Source organism: Populus nigra, chromosome 5 (genome assembly GCF_951802175.1).
Source record: "Populus nigra chromosome 5, ddPopNigr1.1, whole genome shotgun sequence".
Classification (NCBI taxonomy): domain Eukaryota; kingdom Viridiplantae; phylum Streptophyta; class Magnoliopsida; order Malpighiales; family Salicaceae; genus Populus; species Populus nigra.
This window is the reverse complement of record NC_084856.1, coordinates 11,699,516-11,723,943: the sequence shown is the minus strand read 5'-3', so window position 1 is coordinate 11,723,943 and position 24,428 is coordinate 11,699,516. Positions and strand designations below refer to the sequence as shown.

The 24,428-nt window shown below is 33.3% G+C and overlaps 4 protein-coding genes across 5 annotated transcripts; 1 reads left to right on the top strand and 3 right to left on the bottom strand.

Annotated features, from left to right (window-relative positions):
- The first annotated feature begins 2,069 nt into the window (after positions 1 to 2,069).
- Positions 2,070 to 6,431, top strand: LOC133695331 (protein NETWORKED 2D-like). Its single transcript, XM_062117268.1, has 2 exons — positions 2,070 to 2,570; positions 3,338 to 6,431. The coding sequence occupies exons 1-2, from the start codon at positions 2,477 to 2,479 to the stop codon at positions 6,238 to 6,240; spliced, it is 2,997 nt and encodes a 998-aa protein (XP_061973252.1). The 5' UTR covers positions 2,070 to 2,476; the 3' UTR covers positions 6,241 to 6,431.
- A 780-nt stretch (positions 6,432 to 7,211) lies between these two features.
- Positions 7,212 to 9,346, bottom strand: LOC133695332 (nicotinamidase 1-like). The gene is made up of 5 exons (XM_062117269.1): positions 8,903 to 9,346; positions 8,556 to 8,739; positions 8,323 to 8,459; positions 8,041 to 8,226; positions 7,212 to 7,569 (listed from the first exon to the last, which is right to left on the bottom strand). The coding sequence occupies exons 1-5, from the start codon at positions 9,047 to 9,049 to the stop codon at positions 7,483 to 7,485; spliced, it is 741 nt and encodes a 246-aa protein (XP_061973253.1). The 5' UTR covers positions 9,050 to 9,346; the 3' UTR covers positions 7,212 to 7,482.
- Positions 9,347 to 9,783: 437 nt separating this feature from the next.
- On the bottom strand, positions 9,784 to 13,916 carry LOC133695492 (probable glycosyltransferase At5g03795). 2 transcript variants are annotated; one of them, XM_062117507.1, is made up of 5 exons: positions 13,331 to 13,914; positions 12,476 to 12,762; positions 11,572 to 11,804; positions 10,279 to 10,436; positions 9,784 to 10,141 (listed from the first exon to the last, which is right to left on the bottom strand). In XM_062117507.1, exons 1-5 carry the CDS (start codon positions 13,826 to 13,828, stop codon positions 10,040 to 10,042), a joined length of 1,278 nt encoding a protein of 425 aa, XP_061973491.1. In that variant the 5' UTR covers positions 13,829 to 13,914; the 3' UTR covers positions 9,784 to 10,039. The 2 variants fall into 2 exon arrangements, with proteins under 2 accessions (XP_061973491.1, XP_061973492.1); XM_062117508.1 differs by lacking the exons at positions 9,784 to 10,141; positions 10,279 to 10,436 and adding an exon at positions 10,486 to 10,892 and having other exon boundaries at positions 13,331 to 13,916.
- A 6,975-nt stretch (positions 13,917 to 20,891) lies between these two features.
- Positions 20,892 to 23,903, bottom strand: LOC133693457 (uncharacterized). The gene is made up of 4 exons (XM_062114676.1): positions 23,465 to 23,903; positions 23,039 to 23,333; positions 21,790 to 21,840; positions 20,892 to 21,447 (listed from the first exon to the last, which is right to left on the bottom strand). Exons 1-4 carry the CDS (start codon positions 23,782 to 23,784, stop codon positions 21,046 to 21,048), a joined length of 1,068 nt encoding a protein of 355 aa, XP_061970660.1. The 5' UTR covers positions 23,785 to 23,903; the 3' UTR covers positions 20,892 to 21,045.
- Between the last annotated feature and the right edge of the window lie 525 nt (positions 23,904 to 24,428).

Below are 24,428 nucleotides of genomic sequence, written 5' to 3'. Positions count from 1 at the left end.
TTCAAATAAAATTTATGGTTTTTTTCAATAGTAATAATATTTATTTTTTCAAATTTATTAATAATATTAATAAAATTGAAAATAATAGTATTTATAATTAAACATATCTGACTCAAGTTCTATAGTTTTTAATTTTACCTTTTAAATCAAATTTATGGTTTTTCTTCAATAGTAATAACATATTTTTTTCAAATTTCTTAATAATTGTAGTAGTAGCAATAGTAACCATAATATTAATAAAAATAATACTAATAATATTAATAATAAATATTAACGCTTGTATGACATCACCTTCCAGACCCAAGTAACTTGGGTTGGTGCCGTTGCCAGCCCCCATGTAACTTGGGCTTGGCGTCTCAACCGGACCCAAGTTTTTTGGTCCTAGTGTCATTGTCGAACCCAAGTTACTTAGGCCTGGAGCGCTTGCAGGGCCCAAGTAGCTTTGGTTTAGCTCCCTTACCAGACCCAAGTTACTTAGGTATGGCACCCTAGCTGGACCCAAGTTACATGGGTTTGGCTTCTTTACCGAACCCAAGTAATAATAGTAATTTTTAATTTTATCATTCAAATTAAATATATGGTTTTTTGTAATAGTAATAATATTTTTTTTCAATTTTATTAATAATTATATTATTATTATTATTAATAATGATAATAAATTTTTAATTTTACCCTTCAAATCAAATCTATAGGTTTTTTTTTATAGTAATAATTTTTATGGGATCCAAGTAACTTGGGTCAGGAGCCCTTGCTGGACCCAAGTTACCCGACCCAAGTTACTTGGGTGTGGTGCCTTTTTTTTTCAAATTTAATAATAATAATAATAATAGCAATGATAATAATTTTTAATTTTATCCTTCAAATAAAATCTATTGTTTTTTTCAATAGTAATAATATTTTTTAAAAAAATATTATTAATTATATTAAGAATAACAAAAATAATAACATTTATAATATTAATAACAATATTAAACATGTCTGATCCAAGTTCTTATAATTTTTAATTTTATCCTTTAAATTAAATATATGATTTTTCTTCAATAGTAGTATTATTTTTCTTTTAAATTTAATAATAATAATAATAAAAATAAAAATAATAAATATTAAATTTGTGTGAGACGTCACTTTCTAGATCAAAGTAACTTAGATTGATATTTTTACCAGATCCAAGTCCAAGTTAATTCGATCCGGTGACTTGTTGGGTTCAAGTTATTTAAATATGATTTTGTTGTCGAAACCAAATAATTTGGGTTTATAGAGCCGCAGCATGATCCAAATAATTTGGATCTATCACCCTCTCCTATTTGGATCTGACGCCGCTATCATTCTCTTGATTTGTTGCGCGGTGATAGAGCACTTATAAGTCAATTTTAGCAGTCAAATCCAACCGAAACCCCTAAAATCAAGCAAATTCCAAAACAAATGAGCGAAATAACCAATGAAGCACAGAGAGGGAGCTTGCCTGCCTAGAAAGAAGCCACACAGTAACTCACCAAGTCTCCAAGACCAAAAAAAAGGACAAACATGCCGTGCAAAACCAACCCAAATCAAACCTCACTGTACCAGCCCCACCCTCTCCCAACAACCACCAATCAACTGGGTACAGTACTGCAAGAATGATAGAAGAATGACAGGCCACAAAAACTCATTGACCACCTTACCTACAACCCAGCAACCGTTGTCGAAGGAGATGCATGGCAGAAGAAAGACAGAAAAATGATCTGAATACATTGCATGAATAACGCACGAAACCACATGCAAAACTCGTAAGAATGGTCCAAATTCCCCCGATAAACATTGCTCGAATACACAGTAAATACACTCACAGTACACAGTGCAAAGTTGATCTCTTAGTTTTGTTTGTAGTGACCGGTGTGAGACTATAAGTTTAGTTTACTTGAATGGAGCAAGTCTCGTTGCTTGTATTGTTGATAATAATTATTAGAAGAAGAAAAGGAAGAAAGGGTAAAGAGAACTCAAAGAAAGAAAAAAAATAATTAGAAAAGAAAAGGGAGGTGTCCTATATACACCCTGGAAAAGCAAAAACCCTGCCATCCATATTCCATGCTTACACTTGTCTATCACAAATTGGCAGCTGGGCGTTCGGTCTTTTCATTTTAACTCGATTCAACAGCTAATCCAGCCGGGAATGGCTCCCCTCCATCATCTCATTATTAGCATGTAGTTGGAGCATCCTTTCCTTTTCCTTCTCCTTTTGAAACCTCAACCAACAACCCTCTTCTTCTGTCTTTCCAAAACAAAAGGGTACGACGTTCGGGTTTCCATGTCTTGTTGTGCTCTTTTGTTAGAGAAAGGGGGGGGAGAAAGAGGGGAGGGCTGCAATTACTTGCAGCGTTGCATTGCATGTAGTTTGGTCTGTCCCTTGTTGAAGAAAGAGAAGGAGAAAAGCTGCGCATGATCCAACATATTAATTTTTTATTTGGAGAAACAAAAGAGAGAAGAAAGAAACAGTAATATGTTGCAGAGAGCTGCAAGCAATGCTTACTCGTGGTGGTGGGCAAGCCACATCCGAACAAAGCAATCTAAATGGCTCGAGCAAAATCTTCATGGTAATTATTAGTGTTTACTCTTGTCTAGTTTCTCACTAAATATGTTAGTGATTGGATTGATGGGCCTTTTGTAAACCTCATGTTGTAGCAATCACACATTCATTTTTTTATTCACGGGGTTTAACAAAACGTTGTAGAGGGAGATTTACGATTGAATAGGAAATTAGACTACTTCGTATGCTTATCGATTCATTACGTGCATGATACACTCCATCTGATTTCTGCAAAGCTCGTTCTTGTTGGAAGAACAAATTTAGTTGAGAATACATTTGTTTTCCTTTTCTTTTTTGCTATAAAAAGGCAAGGCCAAGCCCAGATGCGCTATTAGACCAGCTTGATCAAGTTTCTATATTTCCCAAAAGTCTGGATTGGTTTACATCTCGCATGTTTGGCTTACATATGCATGAAAAAGATCTCATTTCAATGCATTTAGTTTTCCAGTTAAGTCAAGCACGGCAATGACTTCCAGGTTTATTCATTTTGTGATGGTAACCTATGGTAAAAGTATAATGTTGATTATATAAAACCTACTTGAAAGAAACCAAGTCACAATATTAGTCCGTTTTTAATCAGATTCTGGACCTCTTCCGGCAATTTCAAATAATTTTGGACCTTCTGCTGAGGAACTGATACTACTGAAGTTCATTTCCATCTCATTGCTTTATAAATTTGTCAAATGCCTTCATCTATATATGAATCAATTGATCGTAACATGCATAAACGCAATGTGTATAACATGCCTTAACAACACAAATCTTCAATTGCAGATATGGAAGATAAGGTTCAAAACGTGCTCCAACTTATTGAAGAAGATGGAGACTCTTTTGCCAAGAGGGCTGAAATGTACTACAAAAAGAGACCAGAGCTGATACACTTCGTTGAAGACTCTTACAGAGCTTATCGGGCGTTAGCTGAACGGTATGACCACATATCAACAGAGCTACAAAATGCCAACAATACCATTGCTTATGTTTTCCCAGAACAAGTCCAGTTTGCAATGGAAGAAGATGGAGATGAGACCCCATCTAAATTTGCAAAGAAGCTTCAAGAAATCTCAAAAGCAAATATTCCAAAGGTCCCAAAGATTCCTAAAGATATAAAGGGTATCATCACATCAGCTTCAAAGAAGCTGCAATCAAAGAAGTCGATGAAAGGAGCAAGGAATGCAACAGTTGCCAAGTCTGGTTTGAGCAAATCCGAGGGACTCCAAGAGATTGACAAAATTCAGAAAACAATCCTGGCTCTACAAACTGAAAAGGAGTTTGTGAAGAGTTCTTATGACAGCAGACTTGCCAAGTATTGGGAAATTGAGCTTCAGATCAGGGAAATGCAGGAGAAGGTTTGTAATCTGCAAGATGAATTTGGTGCAGGCATGGTCATTGAAGACAACGAAGCTCGGAAATTGATCGCATCGGCAGCCCTGAAATCATGCCAAGAGACATTGGCTCTGTTGCAGGAGAGACAAGAGAGATCTGCAGAAGAAGCAGTAGAAGAGCGGGAAAGAATCAACAATGCCCGGGGGAAGTTGAAGTCTCTCAAGGATGAGTTTTTGCATGGTGAGATCAATCCAGAAAATCCTGAAGCCAAAGATGAACCTTTAAAAGCAGTAGAAGGATTGGAAAGTATATATCAAGGAGTGAGCAGTGATACAGAAGAGAGACAGGATATGGAGTTGTTGCGTGAGAAGAGTAAGGAAAACTTCGAGGTTGGATCTAGTGCATGTGTCACCATGGGAGAACTTGCTGAGAAGATCGATAAACTTGTAAACAACATCATTAACTTAGAAGCTTCAGTTTCATCACAGACAGCTCTTATACAGAGGTTAAGGTTGGAGACAAATGAACTGCAAGCAGAAATTCAAACTTTAGAAGAAGACAAGGAAATATTATTCAATGGCAAAAATGATTTGAGGGAACAGCTTAGGGAAATGGAGGAGAAATTGTATGGACTCCAGGATCTAAACCAGAGTGTTGAGCACCAGAATAACAACCTTCAGGCACATTTTACTGAAGCTCGTTCCAATATCGACCACCTCTCCGAAAAATTGCTGTCTGTAAAATCAGATGAGGAATTCGAGGTCAAACCTGAAACAGGGGACAGATCACTGGTAAAAGTTGAATCACAAGAAGCTGCACTCAATCCTGATGATAGCCTTGAGAAACATCAGAATGTGAAGACAAAAGAGATGCACGAGCTCAAGGTTGGTAAATCCCATGAAGATTTCAAGGGATCAGAAGAAGTGATAAATCCTGATGAGAGTCTTGGGGTACAACAAAATCTGAAGCCACGTCACGAGCTCAAGGTTTCATATTCTTCAGAGAAAGTAAAGGAATATCCTGCGGAATCCAGTTTCTTTGCGGAGTTAAAGGAACAAGAAGATAAAATGAATGATGCTGATAGTTCTATAAAGACTGCAGGGATTAAAAGAGAAGATGAAGAGATAAAAGAGCATGGGCAAAATTCAAGTCAACCCAAGAAAACTATTGACCTCAACAATTCTCTGGAGGAACTTAGTGGCCTGGAAATTGAAGAAAAAACTGCTAAGAAAGACTCACCTTCACCGATGGATGATCTCAATGTTGAAATATGGGAACAGGAAACAATGCTAGTTGATGAGCCAGACTGGAAGCAGTTGTTCATGAATGGTATGGAGACTAGAGAAAAAGTACTGCTGACAGAGTATACTACAATTCTTCGGAATTACAAGGAATTAAAGAAGCAGATTACTGAAGCAGAAAAGAAGAATGGAGATAGCCTCTTTGATGCAACAGTGCAGGTAAGAGAGTTGAAGAGTGCTAATGCAAAGAAGGATGAACAGATTCAATTTCTACGCCAGAAGCTGATCCTTCTTCAAGCAGGTTTGGGTGAAGATAGCAAACCTGTAGAATCAATGGTGACAGAACAAGAAGTAACAGGAGACATCAATGTGATTCTAATGGACCAACCAGAAACCACCTCAGAAATCGAAGATCGATTCCGGATGAACATTGATGAAGTTCTAGAAGAGAACTTGAATTTCTGGTTAAGGTTCAGCACTACATTCCAACAAATACAGAAATTTGAAACTGAAGTTCAAGATCTACAGTCTGAGTTGTTCAAACTAGAGGAAAAGCAAAAGATTCAAGATGGGAGTAGTAATGCAAAATATTCTTTGAAATCAGATGCGCGGCCTCTATACAAGTACCTTAGAGAGATACATACTGAACTGACAGTCTGGTTAGAGAAAAGCATGCAACTGAAAGATGAAGTGAAGAGCAGATTTGCATCTTTGTGCGACATTCAAGATGAAATAACAGCTGTATTGAAGGAGAGTGCTGAAGATGATGAGTTCAGGTTTACAAGCTATCAAGCTGCTAAGTTCCAAGGAGAGATTTTGAACATGAAACAAGAGAATAACAAGGTTGCAGATGAATTGCAGGCAGGCTTAGATCACATAACAACACTCCAACACGAAGTTGAAAGAACACTGGAAAAATTGAACGAGGAATTTAAGCTTTCCGGATCAAAGCACCGTCAAAATATCCAGCTTCCACACTCAGAAACTCGATCTCGAGTTCCTTTGCGGTCGTTCATCTTTGGCATAAAACCCAAAAAGCAAAAGAATTCAATCTTTTCTCGCATGCACCCTGCAATGAATAGGAGACATCTAAGATCAGGACCTAACGTGTAAATTAGTGCTATTTGAACCGGTTGGCTGAGTTCTATCTAATCCATTTGTTGTTGTTGTTGTTGTTTCAGTAGCCTAAGCTTCCTTCTCTGTTCTAACTTTTATCAAGGTATGGTTTCTATGTACTACGGGTGCTTACTATTGATCAATCAAAAGTATCAGAACGAGAAGAATACTTCAACAAATTGATTTCACTTAACCTGTTAGTGGGTTTGCATTTTAACCTTATAAATCAACCAAGAAATCTTTTCTGCGCAATTCTATGAAAGTTTTGCTTTCCTGTTATATGCTGTCCTAAATGTCTGTAACCAAGGCACATCCTTATCAAAAAAAAAATGAAAAAAAATTGCTTGTAGTGCGACTACAGACAAAATGTGAACTTGAAATTGACGAATTTATTTGAATTTGATCTTCCATTTATTGCATATCAAAACCATTATTCATGCGCCAGAAAGAACATGATATATTCTTTTCTTTTCCTTCTCTTGAACCTCAGAAAGAACACGTAGTTTGGAACTATCCTTGACACTTGGAATGAGAAACATCCTTTTGAACAATTCTGATGGGGAACGTGTTGGCCTGGTTCTCTGTCCTTCCAGAGGAAATTAACTGCCGTGCTGAAAATTCTGGTAAATTCAGTCCTGAAAATGCAATTCTATAGAACTGCAGCATGAATTGAATGTAATTATGGGAAGGCTCACTGCGTCTCAGGCTCAACTGCAGGGGTAAGTAACTCTCCCTTCCCCTGAATCTCCACCCACCAATTCCAAAACTTCAACACGAGATGTTCAAGATGGAAGTCTCAAATTTAATCTACTGAATTGTCAAGTGCCCTTGTAATTCAAATTTGGTTTGCTGATCTCCTGAAAAGGGATGCGAAGCCTAGTCACACAAATTCCAGTTTATATCCCTTTCAATACTATATAATTCATGAATCGAAACATGGAAAGGACACTTTTTTCGTTGATAAACAATTGAAACAGAACCAACTACGAAATCACTGGCCAAGAACATTCCTGCTGATACATTGTCATTTAGAATTGCACAGAAATTTACCAGGCAAAACATAATCAAGAAACACAGGGGCATGTGACAATCTTGTTTTCCATTCAACTAATTTCAATACCTATGCCATAATTATTGAGTGGCAGCCCAAATATAAAAAACCTTTATCTAGATACATAGTGTTCTTTTGGCTACCCCTATCCGACGAACATGTAAAGCATAGCTGGGCTAAAATAATGGCTATGGCAATGCACCAAAAGAAACCTCTGATACTACCTTAGCTCCCCTTCCCTGGGCCATATAGAGGCCTATGTGATGCATCAGCTCCTGCACACAAATAAAATAAAATGAAATGGGGTAAGATTGCATATTTCACCAATGCATAGGGAAAAGCATGTAATGTCTGTTTTCCGTAAAGATGCAAATTCAAGTAAATATCATTACAAGAAAAAACAAAAGATTAAGCCAACTAATATACAATAAAAATAATTAAATAATAAAAGAAAATGAAATTGTTCTTTGATTTGATCCATTGATCAAAGAACCTGATCCTCCAAAAGATTAAGCCAACTAACAAAACTGGCATGTCTGAGATCAATAATCTACACTTTTTAGAAAATTTTGCATTCGGTATACACAACCCAGCCCATCATGGTAATTGGCTAGCCCGCTAATCTAAATTGAAGTACACCACAAGGGTTAATCAAAACAGGGAACATGTTGGGGGGGGGGGGGGGGTGTTGGGGGGGCGGGGGAATCAAAGCAAGCAAACCGATGATTAAATAATTCAAAGTGTACCTGTGGGTGTGCTATGGTATCTTTGAGAGTTTCGGCAATGTGAAGTGGAAGATCATAGGTTGCACAAGCACGAGAATACACAACCACATCCTCTAGAGGAGAAAGAAAGCCACGATTTCTGGCAGATAAGGCCGAAGAAACAAAATCCAGGACACATATATCTGTGCATATCCCTACAACCAGTAGCTTCCAAAGGGAAAACATGCACCATTGATTTTTAAAGAAAGAAAAGAGACAAGAAATAGAATTTTAGGAAAAGAAAAGAGGAGTGTTGCTGCTTACAAGTTTGATGTCATTATTTCGAACCCAATCAACAAAGACATTGGAACCATCATGTTTGTCAATTGAACCAAGGAATCCATCAATACAATCCTTGCGGCGAAGAGTTGCACTGGGATCATTCTCTAACCATTGAAGGGCTATAAATAAAAAAAATAGAATACCATCCATTCAATAAATAAATAAGAAGAAGAATAGTACGGTTTTTATTGTAAGAAGAAAGAAACAGTAGCTACCAGGAATAAGATTTGCTTCATCAGTTCCTAGAATGCAATGAGGAGGGTAAGGATGCTCGGGTATATCAGGATGATGGGTATCAAGAAAGGCAAAAACAGGCCATTTCTTTTCACAGAATAATCTAGCAATCCTCGCTGATTCCTCCTCCATTTCTGATATTTGCTTATCTGCCACTTTTGGGGCCTGCCAAAACAGTTTTTTTTTTTTTTAAATAATCACAAACAACATAACACAACCTCAACAGAACAAAACAAATTGAGACATCTCTCTGTCTATGCATATATGTAAGTAAATAGTATAAGAAGAAGAAGCAAAAGAGCAATTCTTGGGTTGTTTGTTTAATTACCAAATTGCCAGCGCCAACAGTACAAAAGCCATTAACAAGGTCGACCAAGACCAGACCAGTAGTCTTAGCTCCATCTCCGTTCAGATGCAGCCTTCCCTCTTCAACAGGAAGCTCCTTCTTTAACAAATCTATCGTCTGCGACACCATCTTCTCTCTCTTCTAGAGTCTAGGCTAGAGAAGAGAGGCAGGCAATCCGGTCATATGACCTGTACAGCATGCGCACCAAGATTAAAGGAATGTTAAAATAGACTTAGCGCGTGGAGCCGTGTGGAAGCAAACTTTCGAAAGATCCCTTGGAAATTTGTTTTTATTTTATTTTTTATTTTGTTTATACGTGAAAGCGGCCCTATTAGACCTGACCGGACGCCGGGCTTCCCGATCACCCTGTTCAGAAGACCTGCCCCGGTCCGGTCTCTAACAAAGTCAAGGTCGGGCCCCTCAATGTCTGAAGCGGCCCACCCGAGTCAAACAAGTATAAATTAACTGTTTATATGCACTTGGCCTCATTTTTATTTTATTTTTTAATTAGGTTTTTTACTACTTAAATATTAATTAATATCATCGCTCAGAGGATAAAAAATAAAAAAGACAATCAATATAAAATATTTGCTTGAGCATCTATCTTCTGCTTTAACCGTAAAAATTAGCCTTTTGTTTTGATATTTAAGTAGTTTTTTATCTATCAATTTATTTATTTTTTAATTTAATTTATAAATTATAAACAAAAAAATTTTTATTGATTGATTAAAAAAAAGGCTAATTTTTACAACTTGATTTAAAAAGTTGTCACATACAACTTGATTAAGAATTGAAATTTATAATTTATCTGAAGGATTGATTAAGGATTGAAATTGTTATCGCGTTCTCAAAAAAATATAATATTTAATTTTGTAAATATCTAATTTTTTTTAATTGAAATAAAAAAAACTAGCGGAAATCATGAATCAGAAACATATACAATAGATCCAGTGCTGGACAGAAAGAAGAAAAAGAATTTGGAACCTTAAAAGTAATTCCCTAGCTCGAAGGGGCATGGAGGACGTTTTGTATGTGACAATGTACAGGCTTTGGGTTGTAAGCATGAAAGGTTTTGAGCATATACTACTGATGACAATTGGAATCACGCCCCTTGAACAGCTAGTATTTGATCACATGGTGGCGCAGCCAGAGATCATACATGACCATATGGAATGCATCATATTTGACAGGGGGCGAATTCCACTGGAAATGCTTCTGTACCTGATAAACATAACATTAAGTGCTTCTGAGTTATTGCAAATCATTATGAAGAAGTTCAAAGTTGCTGAGTCATAACGAAAATCCATAATCTGGCAAAAAAAGAATCACATTTTAAGTTGCAACGGAGAGGGCTCTACCTTCACTAAATTCTTATGCAGTGAAACCAGCTTATTGTCGGGTATGTCCTTCAGAATTTGCTTGAGTCGGTACACATCCTGCTCCTTAAGTATGACGGAAAATTTGTGCCAATCAAGAATGTCATTGAATGGCAGGTCATAATAGTTGGACAATATTACTGCAAGAGAAGTGACAGAAGTATTCAAGGAAAGTGATTCTCAACCAACTCTTTGAACAACAGTTAAAATTGCATGAAAAATGTTTGTGTTTATAGGAAGCTTCATAACTATGGAGCATGGTTCTAAAATAAACTATCGTTGCGTAACATATAGCCGTTTCATAACAGAGTTTTAGCCTTCTATTAATTATCCGTTATATTTTGCGACTGTAACAGCTGAAATAGGAGGAACAACCATTACACTTGAGAAATTATTTTTTTATTTATAAATTTATCTTTTTCCTCAGTGCATGTTATTTATTGACAATCAAATGGTTTATATTGATCTATATAAACACCGACCTTAGTATGTTAGGCATTTCATGAATATATTTGTAGGTACAAAGCTATAACCATGAGCATATTACATAACACCCGCAACAGCCTGCTTCCGTGCAACAGCAAATGAATCCAGGACTGAAACCATGATTTAAAACCATGTTATGGAGTTTCTGACATCTTGCAAGTAATCCCAAGAAATTATCCAACTGCAACTTAACAATTGTCCAGCTAAGAAAATACTAGTTAGGAGTAGTACTGATGCTAGAAGAATGGATTTAGTTTTATGCTAGACCAAAAGGTGTATTAACACATATGAGCTCTAGGGGTGCCTCACTTGTGCAATCTAAATGAAGAAATTCAAAAAATAACTCCACGCACGCATACACACACATATATAAAGAACTATTAATCATGCTAAGAAATCATTTGTCCTTTGTTATACCAAAAAAAGTTTTTCCATGCATCATGCAAGGTGTTCCTTCTATCATAATTCAGGGGCAATCAGCATGATTGCTAAGCCCCAATTAGATACTAAGAGAATATGAGCATGCACAAAATGAGTAAGACTAAAATAACAAATACATGTCAAATTTCCTTCTTGTATGTTATTTGTTTTCAATTCATTTTTATTTTAGTTTTTAGTTTTTTCAGGTGCTTAACCATATTCTCCAGGTATTTAAGTTGGAGTTTAATGAAAGGGACCTTGTTAAAGAATCAAAATCTTTAATTTCATAACTTGAGATATGAAATTATACAAACATATTTATACCCATTCTTGGCTATCAAAAAAAGTTACAACAGTTGTAACACTTACCAGGAATACATCCATAATGGATTGAGTCAGCTATGCGTGCACTGTTAACCTGAGATCCACCAGGGCATATACAGTATTTAGATCCATAAAACCTCTTTTGATAGACAAGATGTCCAGTAGCCCTATTTATTCTGTTGTTTGAAATATCTAGTTCTGTATCATTCTCCCACACACGTGCTAGTATAACTCTAATTCTAGAGTTTCGATGGCCAGCCCAAAAACCAAGAGTTGTCCTGTAAAGCAAATGAACTCAAGGGTGAATTCTATCCAGTTGGGAAAAAAAATTCAACATCTATCTACACATATGCCTATCTAAATTGACAGCAACTTTATCAGGTAATGAGTCAATCAAAAAATTGTGAAAGTTGTTTTCATGGAATGAACATGGACACAATGACAAGTACACACTCCGTATAAGTTTCCAGCATGTAACCTTTGTCAATGATAAATGACAACCGCCATACATTTGGGCTTGTTTTTTTTTTTTTCTTCGGTGATAGGGAGCATGTGAGCTTCTAATATTCATTGGGAAGCACAAAATAAAAACACAGAAATAAGGATGTGAAAGCTAAAGAGTTAAACATTATTATTATGAGTCCATTTAAAAAGAAAAATTGAATTCTATTAATGTCCTCAATGTACAGTAAGATGTTAAATGAGAAATAAAAAAAGCCCCAAGATTCACAAGAGATATCCTGTATTTTCAATTTTAGTTGTCCATAATCAATCATCAAAATGACTGCTATTTTGCAAACAAAACAATGATGCTCATGCAAAATGCAACAACGCTTCATAGTCTACAGAAAAATGGATACAACCATGCCTTTACAAATCCTAAAAAACAGAGCATATAAAACCTAAGCTTAGCAGAATAAATAAGTCAACATTTTTCACTTATTGTTACCTCTTCTCTACATCATTTCCTCCAGCAGGAAGGGCAAATGGCTGGAGGACCTGAGGGAGAGCAATATCTTTGTGTGGAATGAACCCGACATCATAGCTAGGGGAGCACACCACTCTGATTGCATTCTTTATGAGAAACGGAACTCCTTCAGTGGCTCTTACACCAACATCATGACAAGTGACGAAGAAGTGATCAGCACCCAATGTTCTATTCCAATAGGGATACTTGGATTTCAAGCTTTCCACATAATTATCAACGATAATGGTCATATTCTCATAAGATATTCCCTGCACAGAACAATGAATTTCAGGTTTGAAGCAACTTCATCAATCAGAACAACCAACAATGCAATGCGGCATCTTTAATTTATTGGGTTAGTAATAAAAAGGAAAATAGGAGCCATTATCAACAAAGGGTTTCCTCACTTGGAAAAGCAATATTTATCTATCAAATGCTTATCAGTCAAAATATGAAGAAAGATTTATTGTAAGTGGGTTGCTCTCCATGTTATCATCGAGGATTGAATCCAAAAGGGGCCATGCGAAGAATAATTTGTCATGGATGGCCTGCATATGAATCGACAGGGAAGGGGCTCAGACTCGGCGCGTGAAAGGTAGCCTGATGGCACACTTACAGTTGGTGCCCAAAAGAAGAATATCAAGAAAAATAGGTGGGTAACAATTCCAGTAACACACTGTAGTGAAGAAAATGTAACCAAATAAATGTTTAATAAAATTCATACTGAGAATTAGAGAAAGACAGGCAGGAAAGTCAGTCTATGGTAAAGCTGAGAGCATGATTAGATAAATGCAGACAGATGCAGCAGCAATTGCTAAATAAATAAAAAAAGAAGACCTTGCCGCGCATCTTGTGGCAGGAGATGGGAATAAAAAATAGGTGGGCTTGATCAGGATCCTGTGTTTGAAACCTGCTCTCTCTTATATTCTGGAAAAAGTACCCTTCGCTCGCGTATTTGCCAGTCAATTTCCTTGGTGTTTGATAAAATGTATTTGGATCTCCATCTGGATATATAAAAATCTTGAAATTCCTCTCCATTTCCTCATAATTCAATTTGAATACACGTGGCGAATGATACAGATCCGATATCTCGTCGTCGTCGTAATCTTTAACCAGTATAGTCGTCTTCTTGGTCGCCGGCGCTAAAGAAACGGAAGATGCAGAGATGGAAGAAGAAGAAGAAAAATAAGAGGAATGGAGAGAATTGAAAGAAAGGTATGTGAAAGAGACGAGCGTTAGGATTGCCAGAGTGCGGAGGGATCCTTTCAAAGAACACATGGATTGCTGTACTTGTTGCTGTTGCTGTAATTGTTGGGACAGCTTTCCGGCCGTCATTGCCGTAGGAGCCAGTGGTGGGAGATTTGGGTTTTTCACTCAAGTTTCAGATCGGTGGACTGTTGTGGGTTTTTTGCGCTAATAATTGGGTACCTGTTTTATTTATTTCACCGCGTCCACTCAAATTACATGCCAAACGTCAAGTGGTTTTTCCTTCTTAATAAAAAAATAAAAAAATGTTTTTATAGCTTTTAAAGGTGTTATTTATACTTAAAAAATATTGTATCTTTGATAAAAAAACCATCACACCTTCAAACTAAAAACTAAGTAAATTGTAATTAAGAATGTTTACTAGAAAATAATTTTTTTTAATAAATTTTTTTTAATAAATTTTAGAAAAGTAAATTATTTTTTAACGTTTGGTAATATAATAAAAAATAAGTTGAAAAATATTTTTCAGTGTTTAGTTATGTCATGGAAAATGAGCTAGAAAATAATTTATTAATGTTTTATTTTTTTCAAGTTTATTAATATAATGAGGAACAAATCTTACAAATTAAAAGGTTGAATGAGAATGAAATTGAAAAAAAATATAATTTCATAAATTATCTGAAGTAAAATAAATAATAATCAAAATAATATAGATCAAATCTAAAAAATTAAAAGATGAAGAAATTAAAATAATAATAATAATAATTTTATAAATTATTTCAAATAAAATAAGTAACAATCAAAAGAATGATGATCAAATTTAATAGATAAAAAATTTCAATTAAAAAATAATAAGAGAAAAGCAAATAACAATTATAAAAATAAGAACCAAAGTTAATATAAAATTAAATTCTAAGGGATGAAATTGAAAAATAAATATTCAAAACAAAATATATATAGCAATTAAAAGTTTGAGGACCAGATTTGATATAATCAGCAAATAATTTGACATTTCTAAATTTTTCACAACTTCCGGAAAGTGTTTTCCGTCCATAATAAAAGGAAAATACTTTCCTGAAAACCAAGCCAAATTTTCCATTGACCGGAAAGTGTTTTCCGTTGACAGGAAAGTGTTTTCCGTTTACCAACTTTTCTAATAACAAACAAACATAGAAAAGTTTGAAAAGTGGTTTCTGGAAAACCACTTTCTGGGAAATAAACAACCTTAAGTAAACTACAAAAATACACTAGAATTATTACGACATTCACTATATTAGAAAAATTACATGGATATCTTATAATTTAATATATTTTACACTTGGTGGTATATTTAAAAAAATTACAGTTTATATCATATATATATATAAACAAATAATTTTTTATATAATAAAAAAATCATCTAATAAACACAAAGCATACTTATAAATACAAGAATATAAAAAGCAGATAAAACAAAGCTTGAAATTTGAAGAAATCTTATTGAAATTTATATTAAGGTAAATACAGGAGATATAAATTTTGATGAAGGTAATACAAAGATATGGAGAAAATGATGTGTTTTTTTCTTACACATATTGGTTTTCTCTGCTAAAAAGTTATCTAAAAAAATTGTTTGCATTAAACAAAGAAAAAGTCACATATTTATGAGGGGAATATTAAAATTTTAAAATTTTACAAAGTCTTGTAATTATTGGTCTTTTGAAAGGTTGTTAAATGAAGTTGTCTGCCTTGTCTCCCACCATTAGGAGTGATTTATTGTATTTGCAAGTGGAGAAAAACTTTGTTTTCTTGTGCCAACATAATTTTTTGGACTAGGAGTAAAAAGGCTAGAAGAAAATGGGCATAGATGGACATGTCATAAAGGCTAAAAAGATAGGCTTGATAAAAGGAGAACAACATAAAAAATGAGTCATAAATATTTTCTGCCTCTAAAAACTCTTTTGTTTATAATAGCGCGCGCACACACAAAAATCCCTAAGGTTTTTGTATAGGAAAAAGAATGTCAAAACAATCATTTTCATTTTCATCTTCTAAGCTGATTATGAATTTTGAAGGTAAAAAGAAAATAGATTCATTAAAGCTGCTTTATCATTTCAAAATACTCTTTTTTAGATTTTGCTATAGCAAGATGGGCTAAAGCATGAGATTTTTTGGCTAAAAACTTAGAATAAGGATTTAAGTCCATGTTTGGAAGTCTTGGATTCTGCTACAAAAAAAGTCTCATCATTTAACTTTGAATTTTCTGATGAAAATGGGGGATCCGTGCAAAGTTTTTTAATCAAAATACCATGAGCACACCTAAGGGATAAAGAATTTTGAACAGAAAAGGAGAAGTGGTGGAAATCGTTTTTCACTTTATGTGGCTTTGTAATTTTGTTTGAAGAAGAGGAAACTATTTTCAAGCATGGGATGAGGTTGAAAAGGGTCATATAAAGGACCAAAATAGTCCTACATTAGCGAAATCAATTAGGTAATTTTAAAGTATTTATAGAGTTGTTAAAGTAGAATAGCCAAAAATAACTACCTTTGGAGTTTTGGAGAAGGAAAGTATTAAATCATACTCGTTGGTTATTCCAATTGGTGTAGGAGCGGGAATAGTTATGTAGTGGAAACTTACTAGAAAAAGAATTTCTTTGTGAAGAGCTTGTTTACAATTAGAAGGGTGAAAAAGTTTTTGGATAATACATGTAGAATAGGCAGCTTCAAGATGATTTTGCTGAAGCATGAAGTGTTTAAATTTGGTTGATCCTATTATTTCAAGGATTGTCATATAATAAGGTTGGGGTTTTGTAAAATTCTATGGTTTATAATTCTAGTCCGGAGGAAAAATTCTTTAAAGCTGCTATTAAAGGATTAGGATGAAAAAATCCGTCTTCAATAGACAACATTTTGGAAATTTTGTTTTACATTTTATTAAGATTTTTCTTTTGAAATTGTTTTGTTTTGAAATAAATCAATTTGAGAGTTTTGAAAAGATTGAAGCACGGTCTTTGAGAGGAAGATCCTGCTTTAGTTTTAGAAATTGGTTGAGAATATTTACCTTTCTAAGAGGATTTCTGGCTTATAGTTTATAAAGCCAGAAGCAGTTCTAGAGAATTTGAAAGGGAATCGACTCAAGTTTGTACCTGAGAAGAATGATTTGCTACTTCTTCTTCGGTTACAATATCAATTCATGATTTGATTGGCTTTGCAGAAGAAATTGCTGGACAAAGGAGTTTTGAAGGGCTTGGTTTTTTTGGAGATTCAAGTTTTTGTTGTGGGGCTTTGTCTTTGTCTATGGATTTTGGTGGCATCGGGACTTGTTTTGGATAAATTATCTAGTTAGAAAATCAAGTGTAGAATTAGTATCTCTTTTTATAAATTTTATATCAAAATAAAAAATACTAAGTATGGCTTGCTATCGGACAAAAATTTGTTTTGATGCAATAATTTGAACATATTTATGTAAAACCTCTTTAGTTGATTTGCAATCAATACGCTAAAAAAACTTTTGGTTTAGCAAATCACTTTAAAAATTTGTAATGCACATGACAATCAAAAGAATTTCACTTTTGATAGTTGAATAATTCTTTTGACTATCATTCTAATGTGCAAATGTAAATTAAAGAATTTGTTCTTTAAACTTTTGAACTTGCTTAAGAATACCACCATAACCTAACTCTGAAACATCTGTTTCAACTATTTTGGGAGCTAAGGGGATTGGCTATGTGTAAGCAAGGGATTTCTTATAGTTAATTTTTTTTTTATCTTTTTAACAATTCTAAAATATTCATCAGACCATAGTACAAGGTTTTTTCTTAACCTATCATGTAGTGGTTTTGTTAGACGACTAATGTTTGGATAGAAGTCTAAGACATACTTAAAACTCCCTAAAAATCATTGCAAATGGTTTTTGTCAAGGATTTTATCAAGAAATGTTCTGACAAAGGTGAGGGATTTCTCTATAGGTGTGATTGCTCTTTGAAAAATACAATGACCAAGAAAACAAATACGAGTTTGGAAAAGAGAAGTCTTAGATTTTAAAACAACTAATCCATTTTTCTTTAAAAGATAAAATAACATTTGTAAATGTTTAAAATGTTGTTCTTTAGAGTTGAAAAAAAACAAGAACATCATTAATGTAAACTATGCAAAATTTTGAATATGAATTAAAAATATCATTCATGATTCTTTGAAATTTCAAGGAAGCATTTTTCAATTCAAATGGCATTATATTTCATTCATATTGACCAAAAGAAACTAGATTTGCAGTTTTATAATGATCTTTTATATGAATCTATATTTTTTAGAAACCTGATTTCATATCAAATTTCAAAAATACAAATACATATTGTAATTTTTGCAACAAATCTTTCTTGTTTAGAATTGGATATCTAATCCATTTCAAAACTTTATTTAAAGGTTTGTAGTTTATGACGGGACGTGATATGCCTCTTTCTATTTCAAAATTTTGTTAATATAAAAAGTCGCACATGACCAAGGTGATCTAGATTTTTGTATAAGACTTATAGACTGTAAATCTTGGATTTCAAGTCTACAATGTTGTTCTAATTTAGCATTCATCTAAATAGGTATGGCTTTTGTAGGCATTTTTATTTCATTAAAATTATCATTACAAGGGAGATCAACCATATGTTGTTTTCTTTTACAAAAAGTATTTAGTGAATCAGAACAAATTTTTGATACAATTTTGATTTGAAAATTTGAAATTCTTTTTTGCAAAACAGGATTTTGTAATTGTTGTTCTATTTTATTTTATTTTTTTGTAAAAATACATCTTGATTGAGATGCATGAGTTAAATTTGATTTTCAAAAATCAAATTATTTATTTGATGAGTATGAACAGAATATGCTATGATTAAATTAAGATTTCTAATTTTGGTTTTTCTAGGAATGGAAAAACATGTTTTGAGCCATTGATATTTGAAGTAATGCTTTCATTGCTAGTTTTGTAAAGAGTGATCATATCATTGAAAGGAGTACTAAGAATAACAATATGATTAATATCATTTATAACAACAAAATTTTTTTAAGATAAATCGGTGTCTATGATTATTCTTTTGACTAATTTGTTGGTCATTGCAGTATCCACGACCTATTTTCCATTCAAGGTGTATGGTTAAGCATGTTCTCCCCTTGCTTAAGTATTTAAGTTGTATTCTTCAAAACTAAACTTTGGACAGCTACCCATGTTTCCATCTCTTTTCTAAATCAAGAAAATATTGGTGGTGACTGATTAGACCATCATTCTTCTCGTTATAGAGCTGGGATGACTTTTATTGTAGTTGATGCATGTGTCATTCATTATTAGCTATTTTTTAGGCTTAAACATTTTGACTTGTTACTGAGGCAATATTTGCTCAACATTTCCCTTGAAGTTTTCACTTTTAGAAAAAGTCATGTAACATGTAGGGCACTTAATAAGTATATTTTAGGTTTGTCAAACCATCATTTTAGCTTTTTCATGGTATGTCTACTCTTTTTTTTTTTTTCAGTACTAGTATCCATGACCAACTCCATTTTTTATTGAGGTTAATCAACCTTGGTCTTTTGGAGCTCTCCCTTCCTAAGGAATTAATCAGGTTTGGGATAGTCATTGCTATAATGACTTTAAAAAATAAAAAATCATCCACCTTTATTTTTTTTATTTAGAAAATGGACGCGTCCAGATTATATAGCTTTGTAAATTTGGTTTCTGAATACTACATAGTTGTTAGTGTCATGTTTTCAATATTCATGCCACTTATAATATTGTTTCCCTCAATTATATTAGTAGTGTAGATTTTACGATTACCAAAAAACTTAATTTACCATTGGACATCAATTGCTCCAAGATGTCTTCAACTCTTTTGATGTCAAAAGATTTTTCCTTATCTTTGACTATCATAGTAGATTTAACTTCCTTGTTACAAGGTTTAAAAGTTTTTATAGACTTTCTCAATGTCTCGATCTCAAATGGTCTCTCATAAACTCATGTATTTTTAGGTCGTGCATGGGCTCTTAGATAGTTGGTCATGCCTAGCTGCATTTTTTTTTTAATTTTTTTAATTAATATCATCCTTTTTTTTCTTATGTATTTTCTAATTTTTATTAGTTTTTTTGTTTAAATTTTAATTAAGAGCATCTTTCTTATTTTTTTTTAGATTGTTTGGTTCACCTTTTTGAAATATTTGTTATTTTTTGTATTTTTATAATAAAGAGATTATTCTAATTTATTTTTTGAATAGTTTCCTTTCATATTTGATAAAAATAAACCATATTTGCATGATGTATTTATAGAAATAAAATCATTTTTTCTTCATAAAAAAATAATTTTTAAGATAAAATAAATAAAAGGTATAAATTAAAAAAAAAGTGTGGGTTAAATATTTGTTTACTCATTTGTCTTTTGCTTTAAAAAAAATTAGCTTTCAATTTCAATTTTAAATTTGAATTAACAACGCTTTCTTATCCTATCGATTAATATATTTTTTAATTTATTTTATTAAGTATAAACAACATCTTTGTATTTTTCAATTAAAAAATGAATCATAATCTTTAAAAATATATTCATATCATTGTGAAGTACGCCATCAAAAAGTGGCTTGGTAGGCCAAAGCTGCTAGGCTATTTTTTATGAGCCTTTATTTTTTTTAATTTTAATTTGAATTCATTTAAATAAAATATATAAAATTATTTTTAAGGTATTAATTTTAACTTACATTACAAAAAAGAAAAATATATGAATCACAAAAGAAGGTTTCAATGAAAAAAATATTTTTTGGTTCCATAATTCCATTTCTTATCTTGATTGTGAAGGTTAGTTTTTGTAATCAAATGATTAGTTAAAAAATATATTTCAAAAGGTGTTCCATTGTTTTTTTTTTCTAATATATTCGAGTAAAAAGTACAAAAAACATAAGTTTTTCCATCACGTAAACTTTCTTTTATGATTCTAATTAACTGTTATTTAAAAAAATAAATATTTTGATAAAAGAAATATTGCAAAAACAAATTACGTTAAAAATATAAAAAAAGGTTTTAATTAAGGAGATGACTTCTTTGTCCTTATTCAAAATTTTTATGTTTTTTTAATATTTATTCTATTTAGTTTTAGTTTCTACGGAACAAATAACATGTCTCGCTATATTAAAAAAAATTATGAAAAGAAAAGGAGGAATTATACTATAAAATTACAGGGACCAAAGCTATATCATCACCATAATATAAAATTATATAGGATTTAGAAGCTCAAACTTAGAGTCTAATTTCAATAAAACCTCAACTACTCAACAATAATTTGTTCATCTAATAACACTATGTAACTAGTTAAGTTTTGACTTCAAACAAAATCACTAATAAAACCATTAAACAATTTTTCGGCTTTTCGGCTGTAACATGTATAAGAAAATGCCTCCAGCAACTGCGACATTGAGAGACTCAAACTCTCCTGCCATTGGTATACTCAAAAGCTCACATTCACGTTGTGCTTTTTCTGAAAGGCCATGCCCTTCGCTACCCAAAACCAAGCACAATGGTACCCTGGCAAAACAATCTGCAAGCCCTTGAGATAGCTGTGACACGGGTGTCGATTTGTCGTTACAGTCTGGATGGCCGGCTAGCATCTTCATCTGGTATTCATCTTTGAGAGCTTCAAGGTGATACCAACTGCCGGAAACTATGGGGATCTGAAAGGACGCTCCTCGGCTAGCTCGGAGGACTTTACTATTGAATGGATCACAACAACCAGGAAGTAAGAACACACCACCCTGTTGTCTATCAGCATCGATATTAGCCCTTCGGTTTTTCAGTTATGAATTGAGAAAGCAGTGGACGAGAAAAATCTATTCTATGGAATGCATAGGGTGTAATAATTTGTCCAAAGGCTTCGTTTCATGAAGGCATGATATTACCTCCAGTTCAGACAACGAATAGGTAAAATGCAATGACTACAGCCATTTTATTGCAACTAATAGGTGAATAGAGAGAAAAATATTCTCAAAAGTTTCAAATATATGGTCCACCATGATGATAACATTGCGAAGGGTTCAAAGAAAGGGTTCAGAAGCATAAAAAAAAAGATATAAATGAGATTTGCACTTGGTGCTTACCCATCCCAATGCCAAAGCTGATCTGAGTAATGTACCAAGGTTACCTGGATCCTGCAGTGAATGACACTAAGGAGTTGGTAATGAATACACCCATGACATTCCTCAAATCATTTCCTAAATCACAATATCATGTTTAAACTGCATTTTTTCACTTCATCATCTAAGGAAGAACAAAATTTAGCATCTCAAACAACAGGAAAAGTAATTTAAAGGTTCACAGGTGTAAAATAAATTCCAGTGCGACTGCACAACAAATAGCTCTGATTAACATTATGTCAACACACTGAAGCTGTTGTTTAGATGGCATCATTTTTATCCGACCATAGCAATATTAAAAATTGAGTTTCAGAAATTGATATGAAAAATGAAATGAAGAACGCAAGAATGAGTGACCTCTAGAAACTGATTGGCCCTTAGTATTTACCAGCTGTTTGTTTATGGATTAGTGAGCAGGGCAAAAGACTACACCAAGCAATGAGCTTATTCTGGCAGTAAGGCATTCCATCTATCTATGTGATTAACTTTATATGTTCTGACATGATGAGAGGCAAATTTTAAAATTTGATGAGGCCACTTTATTAATCAAGTACGCTAACAAAAGTGAAAATGGTAAAGTAATTGGAAAAGACAAGGGACTTCAAGAAGAACTGGTGAAAAAAAAGTTTGTCAAAATGTAAAAATCATGTCTCGCTAACGTATTAATCCACCACAAATTCAGAACACATGTATGATCCTGATAATCTAATACCATTTATTAAAAGAGGATCAATCAACTAAAAAGAGACACTGTCGAAAAAGTGCTCGTGTTTATTTTACATCTTTAATTTGGTACAAAAGGTAAAGCTATATGTTCATTCAATCCAAGTGGTTTAAATATTCAATGATATTAGGTGAACGCTTTTGAGGTCAATGTTCTATATAGTTCAAGAGTTTCACATTACCAATTGTTGCTTCCATTTTGCCATTGATTGTCTCACAGAAATACTAGAAAGATCAGTACAAAGAGCGGAATACAAGCCAATGGCTCCATATCTTAAGACGATAACATTAAGGCAAAGGAAAGATGAGAGGTAAGGCAAGTAACTTTAGAATCAGTTGTCACCCTTTGGTGATGTTTTATGGTTGGAATTGTCACCATCTTCCTGATGGCTTCTCTGTATAGCTTTCTTAATAACAATTGTTAATCACATTCATAAAGGGAAAAAAGGGAAGAAAGATACAAAAGTAACAACTGTTTTAGTGGAATAACCTGGATTCCCTCGAGGACTAAAATTCGGTGCGGAGATGGGAACCATTTCCGGCTACAATCTTGATGATTGTCTACAACAAAATAGGTGGTAGGAAATTTCATGAGAGCAATAGCATCAACAGATTCAGTAGATTGCAACAGTGAAAGCTTTTTCATCACGACGGAGCTCACACGCACAACACGAGCAGAGGACTTGTCGTCGAGGACTTGGGAGACCTCTACTTCATCAAGAAGAAGTAAATATTCCAATTCAACGGTCCTTTCTTGCAAGGACTCTTGAGATCTGTGTATCTCCCTGTTCACATCACGTCACTGACTCATTGTTATAATAATCGATTACTCTACCAGCAAGCATTTGTGTTTACAATTACGTGACTTTGAAACCCAAAATGATTTATTCAAAAAATAAATAAATCACACCACCACCTGATAGGGGTAGAACCCACAACAAGAGCTGAAGCATGAGAGTGGCGATAAGAGGAGTTTTGTTGGAGCTTGAGACAGTGCTTCACAAAAGGGTTTGAAGTGCTTGTTATTGATTTTACATGACCTCCTGCTGCTGCTGTCTTTATTATTATTCCTGGTACTGGTAATGCAAATCTTGAATTATCGCCGCCGCCGCCGCCGCCTGTATTGTCAAAGCAATTACAATAATAGGTTTCAGTTGTTAGCTTTGCCTTCGAGTTTCGGAGTTCTACACAAGCTTGAGCTGGTATCCAGGAACCGGATGCGTACGCGCTCTGCATATTCTTTCCTTTTATTATTTGTTCCTATAATTATAATTCCTGTTTTCTATTCACACTTTACATCTACCGTTTTTCCTTTCTATCCCCTATCCATCCCTGTACGCAGAATTAGGACGGATTAACTTACGAGAGATTTTTTTTTTAATTTATTCTTTATATATATATATATATATATATATATATATATATATATATATATATATATATATATATATATATAAAATTAACGTTTGTTAAAGCATGAAATATTGTTTAGATTATTATGAAAGTGAACCATCTCAAATCTTCTTTTTTCGTTCATATCATTTTTTATTGGGTTTTTTTTTCTCTTGCATCCATTTCTTTGTTTTTTAAAAAAAAAATTGAGTTGTTTTCTTTATATTTTAATAATTATAGTTTGGTTTTGTAAAATTGATATTCATTTAATATTGAGATAGTATTTGAAATTATAATTGAAATAATTCAAGACAAAAGAAATATTATAAAAAAATGGAAATACAATATAAAAAAAAGATAATCAACTATGGGTTGTAATAGTTTCAATAATTTTTTCTTTTTCTTTATTTTTTTTGTCCCTTGATTTTTTTAAAAAAAATTTAATTTAATCTTTTCATATTAAGTTGACTACTTGACTTGGATTGGGG